General features: G+C 37.0%; 1 protein-coding gene across 5 annotated transcripts in view; it reads left to right on the top strand.

The window, feature by feature from the left end:
• The window catches only part of Dlg2 (discs large MAGUK scaffold protein 2), a 2,003,181-nt gene that overhangs the window by 409,637 nt on the left and 1,577,616 nt on the right, over window positions 1–15,928 (top strand). For all 5 annotated transcript variants that reach the window (XM_085841534.1, XM_029479404.2, XM_085841522.1 and 2 more), the window contains exon 4: window positions 1,968–2,063. In XM_085841534.1, the coding sequence (XP_085697660.1) occupies window positions 1,968–2,063 (96 nt within the window). The remainder of the gene's footprint in view (window positions 1–1,967; window positions 2,064–15,928) is intronic.

The following is a 15,928-nucleotide window of genomic DNA, read 5'->3' as shown; positions in this document are numbered from 1 at the left end:
TTCTGGTCTGACAGGCAGAAAAGACCCAAGGAAGCAGAATCGGGATCAAACATCAGGGCAGTGATCTGAGAGTTACTTTCCATATATGGTGAAAGCTCTTTATTGTCCAGACTCAGGTGGATCATGCCGCCTTACCCTGCTGGGGGGCTCCTGTTTTGTTAGAAGACTGGCACGTGTTTCAGTTCTGCTTGATTATACTCCATGTAATATGAGCCGAGTTCTGTCAGGACTAGTGTGGGAGTTCAGCTGGAAACAATGACCTCTTGAAACCTTTATTTCCTATTGTGAGTACTTGAAAATTCAAGTATTTCACATTAAAGTAAGACCATCCAAATTCACTCAACAGTTCTGAACATCTGAACACTGGACTTGGGTTTGTACAGCATAGCGAATGTGTGGAAGTGAGGAGAGGTTACACCTGCTGGCCAGGTGCTTCAGGCTCTTTTGCTAGGGATTCTCTCTCTCTCTCTCTCTCTCTCTCTCTCTCTCTCTCTCTCTCTCTCACACACACACACACACACACACACACACACACACACACAAAGTGTCCAAATCTGGCTCACTTGCAATAACTTACCATTTCAGTGTATAGAAGTAGACTTTGTAGATTAAACATACACACACACACACACACACACACACACACACACACACACACACACACGTGCGCGCGCACGCGCGAAAGGAGATTGGTTAAGGAGATGAAGAAGGAATTGGGAGATAATGGAATTGATCTAAACACAATTATATTCGTGTGTGAATTTTCAAATACTAAAACAAGAAAAATTCTCTCTCTCTCTTCTTCTTTCTTTCTATCTTTTTTCCTTTTCTTTAATTTATTTGTCGTGTATGTGTTTATGTGTGTGTGTGTATATACATGTTACATGTGCCTGAAATTCTAAGCAGGTCAGTCAGAGGACAACTGATGGAAGCCACTTCTCTTCTTCTACCATGTAGAACCCATGGATGGAACTCAAGATGTGATTCTTGGCCATGAGCCCTTTTAGCTTTTGAGCCATCTGGCCTGTTCCTTTAGTCTTGGTTTTAGTATTTGTCATTCTTCAATCTGAAGTCAGTGAAAGATGAGAGAGAGAGAGAGAGAGAGAGAGAGAGAGAGAGAGAGAGAGAGAGGAAGCAGGGGACAAGATAACTCTGGGACTATGAGCAAGGCACAGAAAGGCACAGCTGCTTTCACTTTTGAGGGCCTTGGGTGCTTTTGGCGAAAAAAGTGGTGTCTTTAGTGTTTGTGACTTGTCCACAGTTTCCTATCATTATAATTACCATCAAACTGTCCATCTACAGATTAGTACCTAAAGGCACACTTTTTAGGCCATGAACTATAAAATAAACCGGGACTGCCAATCCAATTATAGAACTCATATGAGTGTGTGTAAGCTGAGGAAGGTACTCTATGATTTGGACACAAAGGAAACCCTCAGTATCTTCATTTCATTGGCCTAATATTCCATTTATAATACACTTTTGCATTAATTTGGACTTCCATACTTGAGTCCAACATTGATATCATTTTCATCCCTCTCTCTCTCCTTCCTTTCATCCTTTGAAGCTACCTTCTCAGATTCATGACCACTTCTTAGACTGAAGCCTCTTGAAAACAGACATAAGATAAAGTCAATTCTTCCATCTTCATCTGCTTATTAACCATGCCCAGCTTTTACCAGGTCATCAGTTTACTTTGGAACAATTCAATTTCAATATTCCCTGGTGGTAATGCTTTAAAATTTAAAAACTTGAATGGGTCCCATTTTGTGTTTTCTGCTCAGGAGCAATATAAAAATGGGTTAAGTAGTATGTCCATAGTCTAAAATTGACATAAGCAAGAGCTAATAACATTTATTCAGGCTTTAGATGTTTTAAGGCATGTGTTAAAATCTTGGAAAACACTTAATTTGAATTACAGAAAAGTAAGTATTGATTTTTAAACTTCTTCCTCCCTCCCTCTTTAGCATACAGGTTGCAGTGGACCAAAGGAAAGTGCTTTATACATTGAGCAAAATAAAGAAAACCAGTGTTCTGAGAATGAAACTGAAGAAAAGACATATGTAAGTATTGTAATCTTTGTTGCTGTACTTTTTGCATACAGTGTATCCTGTTCTCTAGAGATACCATTTTCCAGTAGGTTTCCAATAGAGGAAATGTAGGCCATTTCTAGCTTTGGTCTAGTCTGCATCTTGTCTGAGCTGACACTGAATGTATGTCATTTTGAGTAGTTATGGGTGTCATTGGGAATCTGTGTTTTGGTGTTGTGGATTTAAGTCGCACGAACATTTGTAAGAAAGTTTACTTCTCGTGGTGGAACAACAATATGAACTAACCAGTATCCCGGAGCTCTTGACTCTAGCTGCATATGTATCAAAAGATGACCTAGTCGGCCATCACTGGAAAGAGAGGCCCATTGGACACGCAAACTTTATATGCCCCAGTACAGGGGAACGCCAGGGCCAAAAAAATGGGAATGGGTGGGTAGGGAAGTGGGGGGGAGGTTATGGGGGACTTTTGGGATAGCATTGGAAATGTAATTGAGGAAAATACATAATAAAAAAATAAAAAGAAAAAGGAACCATTTCACATGTAGATTGTCAGTTAGACTACTCAAGGCATTTATTATATACAAAATGTGTGTCCAGGAAAGGAAGTCATCTAACTTGAAGATGGAACTGCTTTTATATTTTTGAAGACATGGTGTAGTGGGGCTGTCCACATTGGACTCATGTGTCTTTAGAAAGTAAACCTTGGTCTCTAGACCCTTTCTAACAGCAGGTGTCATGGCTTTCTGGTTCTTACTGTATTTTCTCCCTCCTTCTCTGTGATGCATTGAATATGTACTGATTAGGATTTGTCACCCAATGGTCATTTATCCTTTGCACCCTGGCTAGTTGTGAATCTCTGTAATAGCTTCTATCTTCTTTTCAAGTTTCAAGGAAAGTTCTTCCATAAGAAAATGAAGGCTGCACTTGCTTGTGTGTATATGATTAAGTATTTAAAATACTTAATTGTTTTAGGAAAATTTAACAGTAAGTTCTTCTCTAGGAAGAAGTAAGATCTACATAACCACTACACTAATAGACTAATAGATTCAAGCAGGGCTGGAACCTGGAGGCAAGAGCTGATGTGGAGACCATGGAGAATTCTGCTTACTGGTTGGCTTCTCATGGGTTTCCCAGTCTTCTTTGTTACAGAACCAGGATGACCAGCTCAGGGATGGCACCAACCACCATGAGCTGGGCCCTCCCACACTGATCACTAATTGAAAATGCCTTACTGCTGGATCTCATGGAGGCATTTTCTCAACGTTGGCTTTTTTCTCTCTGACTCTAGCGGTGTCAAGTTGGTACACAAAATCAGCCAGTACAGTGGGATATATATATATATATATATATATATATATATATATATATTACAATAGTTTGGAAGAAAGCATCTGGAATTTAAGAGGAATTGAAGGCAACATGAGAAGAGTGAAAATGATGTCCATTTCATACACATATTTGAAATTCTAAAACAAATATTTTAAAAATTAAAAAAAAGAAAAATATACTTTTGTGCTTTCTTTCTGTCCACAAATATATTTGTATTTTTTGTTCTTGAAGATGAAATCATCAGGCTTAAGTGGGAAACAAATGTTCCAGTTTGGCAGGCAGATGAGTTAAATATATTCAGGATACATAATTGAGAAGCCTTTGTGCCTTCACCAGAGGGAAGCATCCAGCCCATCTATGCTACATAAACTCTAGTCCATTAGAGTCTCTTCCTTATAGAACAATAATGAGATTTTTAATAAGATCCCGAATATAAACATATTTACAACTGCTTAGCAAATACTGGGGTTCTGACTCTGTTGAAATGAATTGCATGTTTGACAATTCTTGATGTAGTATTTTTATTAAAATTTGGATAATAAAAATAACAGCATCATTGTGAACATTGATGGAAAAACATTTTACATTTTAGTGTCTTTCTTTTCCTTAGTTTAATTTTATTTATCTGTGTTCTTTGATCAATTTAAAACAATTGGGAACATCTTTGAAGGGGTGTGTTCTATGTTTAAATAAATCTGCTAAGTCAAAGATAAACTTTAGAGCGTTAATGGCCCTGCAGTCTAGTATTTATTTTGTCCAGCTTGGAGCCTACGCATTGTATTTGTTCCAGCATGGTCATGGATGTGGCTTACCATAAAATCAAAGATTAAGTTAAAACATTAATTTCATTTGGTAACTTTATTGCATCCTTTTGAAGCCTGGATATCGCAGATGACAAAGTTGCATTGCACTATCAAAAGATTGGTTATGCAAATCTGTAAGAATCTGCATCTTGTCCTTGTTAGTAAGTAGTTATGTGGCCTTGAGCAGATTAAGTGTTGTGTTTCTGTATTGGTAAAATGAGAAATTAACTATTTTGTGTGGACAGCAGTACTTTTATAAATATCAAGTAGCTAAATGTTCTAGATATTTTCTAATTTCAGAGACATTATGTTTCCTAAAATATTTTGTTTTAAGTTTTTCATAACCAATTCTATTTTTTCCCATTAGAAATTAGATTTTTGTTATCCTTGGGAATTAGAACTGGTAATAAAGGCACCAGTGGATACTTTACAAATATCATGATACTTTACAAATACCAGAACAAGGTATAGTGACATTGAAAAGATTTGGGTCATTTTTTTTTAAATACATTTGATGCCTACATCAAATCACTTTTGAGGCAAATCACTTTGCATATCTTTGTCTAAATGTTCAAATCTATAGTAACAGAGTTGATTAGATAAATTTGGCTCCTTTAAAATACTGTATTTATATCACTGTGAAAGAATATTGGGTTCTTTTAGAGAATTTCATTGTTGCCTGTATTAGTTTTCTTTTCTTTCTTCTTTTTTTTTCTTTCAGAGTTTCTGTAGACCAGGCTGGCCTCGAACTCAGAAATCCACCTGCCTCTGCCTCCCAAGTTCTAGGATTAAAGGCATGTGCCACCACTGCCCAGCTATTAGTTTTCTGTTGCTGTAATACAACATCATGACCAACAGAAACTTAGAAAAGAAAGAGTTAGCTTTGGCTTATGGTCCCAGAGAGACAGGCAGAGAGAGAGAGAGAGAGAGAGAGAGAGAGAGAGAGAGAGAGAGAGAGAGTCCAGGATGGCTGGAAAGGTATGGTTTTGTGGCAGGGCCATGGAGCTGACTGACCACATCCTTATCTAAATACGGACAACAGAGTGAGGAGGAGGAGGGAGAATCGGATGTGGGAGTAAAAGCTGTACATTGTACATCATCAAGGCCCACCCTAGGTGGTTTCTTCTTCCAGCAAGGGACTACCTTCTAAAGTAACCATCACTTCTCCCAAATGCCACTAACTAGGGATCAAGTATTCAAATATGGAGGGCATTTTGCATTCAAACATTATGTTCTGTTTCCTTGACCCTTGTAGACCCATGGCTATCTCCTCATGAAAAATGCCTATTTCTAATCCCAGCACTCGGGAGGCAGAGGCAGGCGGATTTCTGAGTTCGAGGCCAGCCTGGTCTACAAAGTGAGTTCCAGGACAGCCAGGACTACACAGAGAAACCCTGTCTCGAAAACCCCCCAAAAAAAAAAAAATGCCTATTTCTAACCTCAAAAGTCCCCACAATCAGTCTCAACATTATTCAAAAACCAAAGTCTTCTGTTATTCCCCGTAGAAACAAAGATGCAAACAAGCAACAAACTACATATTTTTAACACACAATGGCAAAGAACAAATATTCCCATTCTAGAAAGAATGAATGAAGGCAAAGGAAGGAAAGATTGAACCAAAGAAGAATTGAAATCCAACAGGAAAAACACCAACCAAATCCTTTATCTCCATGTTCAGTGTCTGGAATTTCAGTTTCAAAGCATTTATATGACTCTGCCCTTCCAGCTTTGCTGCCTACAACATACATATTTCTTTCTTAGGCAGGTTCCATTTCATGTGCTCAGATCTCCTCGGCAGATATTTCATAGCTTGGGAGTCTCCATTATATTGGTGCCTATGGTAACCTAGCCTTCACCTTACTTCTCAGGGTAAACAGCTTCCAGCAGGGACCATCCAAGACCTGGTTGCAAGGACTCTGACTCTGCCACACATTGTCTGGCCTCCTCCAGAACTCTGAAACTGTGGAGCAATAATCCACAGTACCCTTAATCATGGATCTTTCATACCTCCAAAGCCAGTACCACATGAAAGACACCACTGAATTTGGCTGCCAACTTGGGACACTTGGCCCATTGACAGCAGCTTTTGTATTTAGAAGCAATTGCTTTCTAGGAGCAGGAAACATCTGAGGCTTTCTCCTTACACTGGTTTGAAGGTTAGCTGGGTAGGGGTTTGCACTCAGTGTACCCTTCCTACTCTCTATCTCCCCTAATCTCTCTCTATAACTTGTCTACAACATTACAGTTTCCAATGTTCTTTTCCTTTCTAAGTGTCATATTTTTATTTATTCTGTTCTACTGCTTACACTTTTCCTATATAAGAACACTATGTAGTAGCCATACCATAGCCTCAATGTTGTGGTGTCTTGAAATTTTATCTACCAACAAAATTAGTCCATTATATTTTAAATTAGCCCTAGGTAAGATTTTTAGGCAAGGCAGAATTCAACCAGATTCTTTGCCAAAATATTACCATAACAGCATCTGTCCAAATTACTGATAGTTCTGTTTTACTTCTGAAACCTCATGAGCTATGCCTATGCTGGTGTGCGTTACTCTCAGCACTACTGTCTTCCAGGATTCTGCTAGAATGGCCCTAGAAGCTCTGAGTATAGCATGCAGCAGTTTTTCTAGTCCAAAGTTCCAAATTTTCCAGCTTCTCCAGGAAAAAGTCCAATATCATCAGGTACTTCCAACAACAGCTCTATCTCTTTGGTACCAGCTTCTATATTAGCTACTTTTATGTGTATGATAGACTGCTATGACACAAACAACTTACAGAAAAGTTTATTTTGAATGAACATTTACATTTCCAGAGTAAGTCCACAATGGTGTGGAAGGCATGTCTTGATTGCAGGAGCTGGCAGCTGGCTGCTTATATCTTTACCAGTACACAGAAACAGAGAGAAAGAGAACAGGGAAGAGGGGGTGGGCCATAAACCCTCAAAGCTTAACATCAGTAACATCCTTACTCTGGCAAGTCTCCTGCAGGTTACATAACGTCTAGTAACAGTACCACTGGGGATGAAATTCAAATATTGGGGAAGTTATCATTCACATTCTCCTATATTTTTTTTTCTAGCTACAATATACATTTTCACCCTGTTAAGTAATTATGCCTTTTCATTAAGGGCAATACTGTAGCTCAACTCTACTAGTTTTACTGTCCTTTCTTATATTTAAAGGGAAACTTCTCTTTGCTAATATACTTGGTCAATGGGGAAGGTTTTGTGTTTGCTTTAGGAAACGAGAGCAGAGTAACTCATTGATTTTACATCTGAATATTAGGTGTTTTCAATGATTCCTATTTTAAATGTGGTGTTTTACAAACACTAAGGAGATCAATAAGTCCTGCAAAGAAGAACGTATTTAAAGTCATGATACCTCTTGATTTCAAAATTAATTTAATATTTGTAAACTCAATTTCTTAAAACAAACACTACTGGACACAAATAGACAGATAGGTCTAAATTCAAAAATAGTAAGATATTTGATAACTTGTTCTCATTGATAGATGACACAGACAAAATGACTAATAAACTCTAGAGATAACAAATAATACTTTGAGAAATACTGGTGATTTTTCTTTTGTATAGGTCTCAGAATTAAACAGCAAATATTTGAATCTTTGGGTTACTTTTTGAGGAGACTTATTATTGTTACCATGTTATTTTTAATTATATATCAGTTTATGTAGTTGTCTTAGTTATGGTTCCTATTGCAATGAAGAGATCCTATGACCAAGCAACTGTTATAAAGGGCAACATTTAATTGGGGCTAGCTTACAGTTTCTGATGTTTATTCCTTTATCATCATGGTAGGATTTAAGGCGTGTTCCAGAAAGGCATGACATTGGCGATGCTGAAAGTTCTACATCTTTATCCAAAGGAAGACAGGAACAGACTGAAACTTTCCCCATCCTCATGCCAATAGAGGTTAGGAGCCTCAAAGCCCACACCCACAGTGGCACAGTTCCTTTAACAAGGCTATACCTTCTCCAATAAGGCTACACCTTCTAATAATGCCACTTCCCACTGGCAAAGCATAGTCAAACCATCTCAATGGTTTATATCCTCTTGATCTAATTTTTATAGGTCAGATATTTATATGTACTTATCCATTTGGCTAGCTTTTATACTTTTATATGATCATGAGATACACACTTATTTATTTGACATTCAGAGAATTTTTCTGTGGCCATTTATAGCTATAACCTTTCTCCATAGGATGAGATTCACTATACTTCAGTGGTCATTCAGTACTGTATTTTCATTATTTGAGTGTTAGAAGTTTTATTTATTCTCCACAATTTATGCAGTGATCCAATGAACATATATAACTTTATTTATTTTCAAAGCCTACTTTTAATGTTGGTTCTTAAATTCTTTACCCTCCCTTCTAGCCCACCACCCACCAGTGGTAGTGGAAAAGAAAGGATAGGGGGGAAGTGGACCTGTTCAGAGATTGTTCTTTGGAGCAAATCTCATTGGTGTGGTCAGGAAATCAGCAGTTCAGTTCACAGTTCAGCAGCTGCAGCTCAGTCCACTCGAAATCACTTCACAGATATACCAGCAATCCAGTTGGGTAGTGTAGAGATAGCAGGAGTGGTGTCAAAACCTAGCAGGAACAGCCAGACCTCAGCTGAATCGGCACATGTCAGCAGGAGGAACTAGGGCCAACAGCTAAAGTACTTAGCTGTGCCTCTCACAGCAATGCAAAGATCAATGAAGACATGAGACCAAGAAGTGTTTAGCTATGCAAGCAAGACAAGCTAAGCCAAGCTTCAGTCACTGTCTGTTGAGTCCTATTTATACTCCCTCCAAGTATCACATGCCCTCCACAGGTCTTGCCTCACCACGTGTCTTGCCTCAGCAGGTAAGTCTTAGCAAAATTCCATGTGAGTCTATCTCAGCTGACATCACTCTACCAATTGACCCAAGTCTACAGAAATGGAAGAAACTGCCAGTATACAACCAGAAGTTTTTTGGTTCATTTCTCTCTATGGAATTCTGACAAATGAAGGTCAAATATGCAATTGAAGGTGGACCAATACATGTGTGTTGTTAGTAAAGAATGCTCATCATGTGTCTCTCCTTTCACATGCTAGTGTTAGCAGAACATTCTTTCACCTGTGTCCGCTTCAGTAAACCGTTCCTTCATCAGTCGTCCTTAGCATTTCATCTGTGTTCACTCCAGTGAAATGTTCCTTCATGTATTCCCCATCAAAACACCATCCAACACAACTGACAAGATTCTGAAGATTCTACTTCAAGGACCAATTTTGCATATTGAGCTTGGAGAGGTTCCACAGGCTACTGAGAAGAAAATATATTTTACCACTATTAGATGGAATATATATAATATAGTTTAGATATCTGATATATCTATTTGCTCTAGAAGGCCTATCTCCCTAAAGTTTCTTTGTAAAGTTTGTTTGGTGTATCTTATCAGTAATAATAGTGTATTGCAATGCTGTATTATTTTGTTTAATCTTATTTGTTTGTTTATATCCAGTAGTATTTGTTTTATGAAATTTGGTTCACCAACTCTCAATATGTTTTTTAAACTCAGAGCTATTATGTATTTAGATATGTTCTTTTATTACATTTATTGGGCTATTTCTCTATTATATAATCTTTGCATTTAAAATAAGTACCATTGATAACATCTAATATACACATATAACATCAATGGGCTACTCACTCTTCTCTCATTCACTTAAAATTAAAAAAAAAAAATAGATGCTTCCAAAGTTATCTGCCGCAGACCCTCTGGGTCCAGTGCCTGTGTAAAACGGTTCTCTAGAGTAGGTGGGCAAAGCTTAGGACGGGGTGACAGACAGACACACACACAAGAGAGGTGTTGAATCTGAATGTAATTTTCTGGTCGAGCTTAAACTAATTATATTACAGCGAATATCATAAATCGTAAAACATAACAGATACGGTACATTGAAGTTTTCCAGGTGCAAGAGGAGTAACTACAAAAAGAATTTGCAGGAACCAGATAAATGTTTATGTTAGGGATAAGTATCCCTCCAGATGCAAGAGGAGTGACTTCAAAAGGACTATGTTTACTTTAGAGATTAGCCCCTGCTTCGGATTCACACTTTAGCGTTAATTGGACTAGGGGGGTATAAACTCTTGCCTGGCTTCAGGAATAAAGTAGTGTCATGAACCTTGGAATTCTTACGCCTTGTTAATTCTTATCTATGTCTGGAGAATTCCCATTATTCTGTATAGTATATTAATTTGCTCTTGGCATGGAATGTAGTCTGTAATAAGAATTTTTATCTCAGTGAGAATTTCAGACTCTTTCTGTAGACAACTGAATTTATGGCTAGTGCTTAATTGTTTTATGGTAGAGCTAAATTAGTTACTGAATAGGTTAAACTCCTTGCTGCTATCTGGAATCTAAGAACACTGGAAAAAACGCTCTAGCTATGTTAGAATACAATCTTAAAAGGCATGACATTAAGGTAATACTAAATAGAGTGCACGTGAATCTATACACTAGGCTAATGCGGGGAGTGGAGAATGAATATTATGGTTTATAAGGATTATGGGAGAAAAATGCCAGACCCCAGGAAGAGAGTTTCCTTGAAACCCATTGCTTCATCGGTCAGCTTCCCAGCTTTCGCTATGTCAAACTGACTCAACTAAAGTACGTGGCAGTTATCCTATAAAAATACTATTCATGACAATATACCTGAATGAGATACAACAACTCTAGTAAGAATAAAGGGACCTAGAAAACTGGATCAATTCCCTTGATGAATGGAGAAGTCAAACTCTTCTGAACAAAGTTCACCAGCACATTTAAAAAATAATATCCTATTATCAAGTTGTTCTTATACCACGAATTCAAGAATGGTTCAATACCTAAAAACTAATAAATATAGAAGAAAAATTAATACAGAGGATATAAATCACAATACTTCATTGGATTAAAAAAGTCCTTTTATAGAATTCAACACATTTTTATGATAAAAGCCCTGAAGAAACTAGGAAGAGAAAGGTCATACCACAATATAAGTGACAAACAAATAGCTGATATGGAGAAAATAAATAATTTCTACTAAAATGAAAAATGAGGCAAATATGTTCACTTTCACCAATAGTATCAATATGGTGCTAGAAATATCAGCAGAATAACAGAGTAGGTAGAAGGAATTTAAAAAAACAGAAAAAAGTAAAGGAAAAAGTATGATTGTAGATGACATGATATATAAAAGACTTGGAAATTCATCAGAATACTCTTAGATCTGATAAACCCTTTCAATAAGCAGGATACGTATCCACATACAGAATTCAGCTGAATTTGTATATAGCAATAATAACCGAGGACTTCAGGAAATAATTACATTGTTAATGGACTCTAAAAAATTAATGGCATAAATTAACCATCTTTTTAAAACAATTATTTACTCAAGTTGAATAAGACCATGCAGGTTAGTTTTTGTCAACACTATATAAACTAGAGTCATCTGGAAAGAAAGAAACTCAATGAGGGATGGGGATTGCCTCCATCAGATTGGTCTATAGGTAAGTTTGTGGTGTTATTGATATGGGAGGGCTCAGCCCACCACTAGTAGTGGTGGTACTCCTTGGCTAGTGGTCCTGTGTTGGAAGCCTGTCTGGCATGTTTTCTCTGGAAAGCAGCAATGGGGGCTAGAGTTGGCATGTTTGGGGTAAAACCTTAGTTTGCAAGGGCTAAAAATGTTGTTTACTTTCTGTGATATTTACCTTTTTAAACTCTTCACTATTCTGGGGACAGAAACCATTGACTTCTGACAATTAACACCTGCAGTTTTATGGGTTGGGAGATAAATTTTTTAAAAGTGATTACTCTGGCTCTTTGTTTGGAAAACACTAACTTCTTCCTAGGCAGAGAAGTCATGCTTGCAGAAAAAAAAAATTCACTCTGAAAAGAGACTCAAATCTTTGTTGCTGAGAGAAAGAAAAAGGGAACCTTTCCTACTGTTTTTCGTTCTTATACTTTTTCAGGACCAATGTTCACATTGTTTTGCAAGCATTTTTACGTTTTAAACGTTCAATAAGGAGTAACAGCAGAAATGTTTACACGTGTTTCCATTAAGACTAGTACCTAACTAAACACTCATTATCTAGCTTCTAGATCCATGAATTCATTATAAGTTTTGAGCAATAATTTTTATGTTACAAATCAGCACAGTTTCGTGAAAAGGCAAATCATTAGCCTTGTGCCTCATTAGTTTTCAAGTTTTGTATAGATAAATTAGTCAATATTTTATTTTCTGCCCTTGGACTTACAGTATATTGTTCATTCCTAGTTTATGACAGTTAGTCATCAGATAATGCTTTCACAGCCAACCTAGAAGAAATGTTTTCCCTGACCATAAATTTATTCCAAGTCTGTTTCTTATCCTAGTGAAGGTTTACATATCTCTAACTGCACCATTTAAACTATAGCAGGGTTAAAATTACTTGGTTAAAATTATAGGTTAAAATTCCTATAAATTTAGGAGTTTTATAGAATCATTGTTAGGAATTGTGAAATCATCAACCTGTTTATATAACATTACTACAAGAGAGTATATCTTTGTTGACGTGCAGATAATAATAATTTAATAACTATTAATGACAGGACAAACATATCAACAAGAGACAATCCTGTGATGAGATCTCTGAATGTCCTGAAATTTGAAATTAATCCACTACAGCCATACAAACCAACAGACCATCTAGAGAAAGTCACTTGTTAGGTTTTGACTCCTGGATGGCTTCTGACACTACTGGATTGTATAAAAAATCAGGCTGAACAAACTAAGTGTATCAAGCCAGCAAGTTGCTTTGTTCCATTGTATGTACTTCAGTTACTATCTCTAGGTTCCTTATTTGGACTTCTTCTCCAGCTTCTCTTGATGATGGACTTTGCATGGAAGTATGAGCCAAATAATCCTTTATTCCCAGAGTTGCTCTTGGTATGGTATTTATCACAGCGATTAAAAAATAGGACAGATCAGAAGTATATAATATTGTTAAGATGGATTTGTGACCAAAAGCATTCCACAGAATCAATAAAATACTCATCAAAATTAGAGTGATATTTTTCATGGAAATAGAAAGAAAATGTTTTAAAAATTCACATAAAACACCAAAACATGGCAAATGAAATCCAGAGTAGAAAGAACAATGCCAGAGATATAACAAAATCTTACTTCAAATCATTTCACAGACCCATAGTAATAAAACCAGCAAGGCAGAGACACAAAACCAGACTTGTACACCAGTGAACAGAAAAAAAAAAAAACTAAGAATAACTCAACACAGCTGAAGTAATTTGATTCTTGACAAAGGCTCCAAAAACATGCACAAGGTGATAATGCCTTTTAAAGAAGAAGTGCCGTAAAACTAAATATCCATATCTACGAGATTAAAGTATAGATCTTGATCTCACACACTGTGTAATAATTAGTTTCAAATTGATCAATAATTTAACATAAGACTTGAAACTTTAAAACTAGTAGAGGAGAGGGAACACAACTTAATACAAGAGAAATTCCTTTCTAACTACAATAGCTCAGGGAATTAAAGTAAGAATTCACAAACAGGATTATATAAAATAAATTAAATCATATAGCAAAGCAAGCCATTTCTAGAGACAAGAGACAGCCTATATTTAACAGGGGATTGGCAAGGGGGAGGTTATAGGGGACTTTCAGAGAGAAAATTTGGAAAGGGATAGCATTTGAAATGTAAATGAAGAAAATATCTAATAAAAAATTTTTAAAATGCAGAAAATGTAAAATATTTAAAAACTTTAAATGACAAGTGAGCAAACAATCTGGTCACTTAATGGGCAAATAAATTTAGCAGGCTCTTCAATGTAAATATATAATTGGCCAATGCAGGAATGTCCAGTCATTAGCTATAAGGAAATGAATGAAAATTAAAACTCTGTCAATGGGACTTGAGAGAGAGCTCAGTAGCTAAGAACGCTGGCTGTTCTTCTAGACGACCCAATTCAATACTCAGCGCCCACATGACACAACCATCTGTAACTCTAATTACCAGGAATCTTATGCTCTCTTTTTATCTTTATGGGAACCAGACATTCATGTGGTATGTTGTGCAGGGACATTCATACAGGAAAAACTCTCATCCATACACATATAAATAAATAAATAAATAAATAAATAAATAAATAAATAAATAAAACATACATAATACATACATACATACATGCCGCAGACCCTCTGGATCCCTTTGTCTGCATGGACGGGTCTCTGGATGCAGATGGGCAAGGAGTTGTTGAGTGACCGACAGACCAACATGCGAGATTGTGTAGGATCTGAATGTAATGTCAGGTTGAGCATCAAACTTTTTATACAGCAGAATAGCAAGAAACCAGACAATAAAATCCACCAAGTTACAGTGACGCAATACAAAAGGAATGTATACATCAAAAGAAGGTGGGAACCAGGCCACTGCCACTAAGAAGGGAGCCTGGTGTAAAGGTGTTAAGCCCATCACCAGGGGTTCTACTTTAGCAGACCTTCTCATGAATACTGCAATACCACAACCCCCCTATTTCCTGGGCCCTGATAATTTTTAGTGTGAGTGTAACTTTTAAGTATCTGTGGTGAATCTCCATTTGTCAGAAGAATTCACCAACTTGCCTCTAATATGCAATGTAGCCAGTACTGAAGATTTCTATCTCAGTGGGATCCCCTGGCTCTTTTATGGTATTCCCTTGTTTGGGTGAGACTGGCTACTGTCCTTAGTAGACACTCTGCAGACCAGCCCTGAGCTGCTGGCTCCATCTTTTGTAATGCTTAATTAGTTACTGAATAAGTAACTTCCTTACTGCATTTCTACCTGATTCCAAGCTTGTAGGCTTCTGGCACATTGGAACACTGGTGGGAGACTTAACTATATCAGAATTTAATCTTAAAAGGCACTTATAATAAAATAATACTAAAAGAGAGCATGTGGATCCATACATCAAACTAACGTGGGGATAGGGTATGAGTATATGGTTTAATGAGAATGCCAAAGCTCCAGGAGTTGAGTTTCCGTGAAACTCTTGAGTGCTTTCAGGCCTCTCTGCCTGCCAAGCAAACTTCACTGGAATGTGCATAGCACATACATACATACATACATACATACATACATACATATATACTACACACATAAACCTGTGTTGATATTTCATCTCAACCCAGTCAGAATGTCCAAGGTTAAGAAATAAACAACATAGGTTGCTGCTGGCACAGAAGTGGACATATATTAGCTAAAGACTATCGGAATCATAATATGTATTCCTTACACAATTAGGCTAACACTTTAATATGATCTAGAAATACTACTTCTGTGAACAATTTCAAAAGAATCAGTTCCTTCATTAGAGCAGTAACTGTATGTCTATGTGTATCTCAGTACTATACACAAGGCTAAGCTATAGAATTAGCCTAGGTGTTCACCAGAGGATGAATGTAGAAATAAAATATGGAATATCTATCTATCATCTATCTATCTATCTATCTATCTATCTATCTATCTATCTATCTATCTGAAGTTTTCTTGTTTTGTTTGTTTTTGTTTTTGTTTTTTGAGACATGGTTTCTCTGTGCAGCCCTGGCTGTCCCAGAACTCACTCTGTAGATCAAGCTGGCCTGGAACTCAGAAATCAGCCTGCCTCTGCCTCCCAAGTGCTGGGATTAAAGGCATGCACCACCACTGCCCAGCCTATCTGAGTTTTATT

Source organism: Mus caroli, unplaced genomic scaffold (genome assembly GCF_978045245.1).
Source record: "Mus caroli unplaced genomic scaffold, Mus_caroli_1 scaffold_8, whole genome shotgun sequence".
Taxonomy (NCBI): domain Eukaryota; kingdom Metazoa; phylum Chordata; class Mammalia; order Rodentia; family Muridae; genus Mus; species Mus caroli.
Note: the sequence above shows the minus strand (reverse complement) of the source record. Positions and strands in the feature narration are given on the sequence as shown.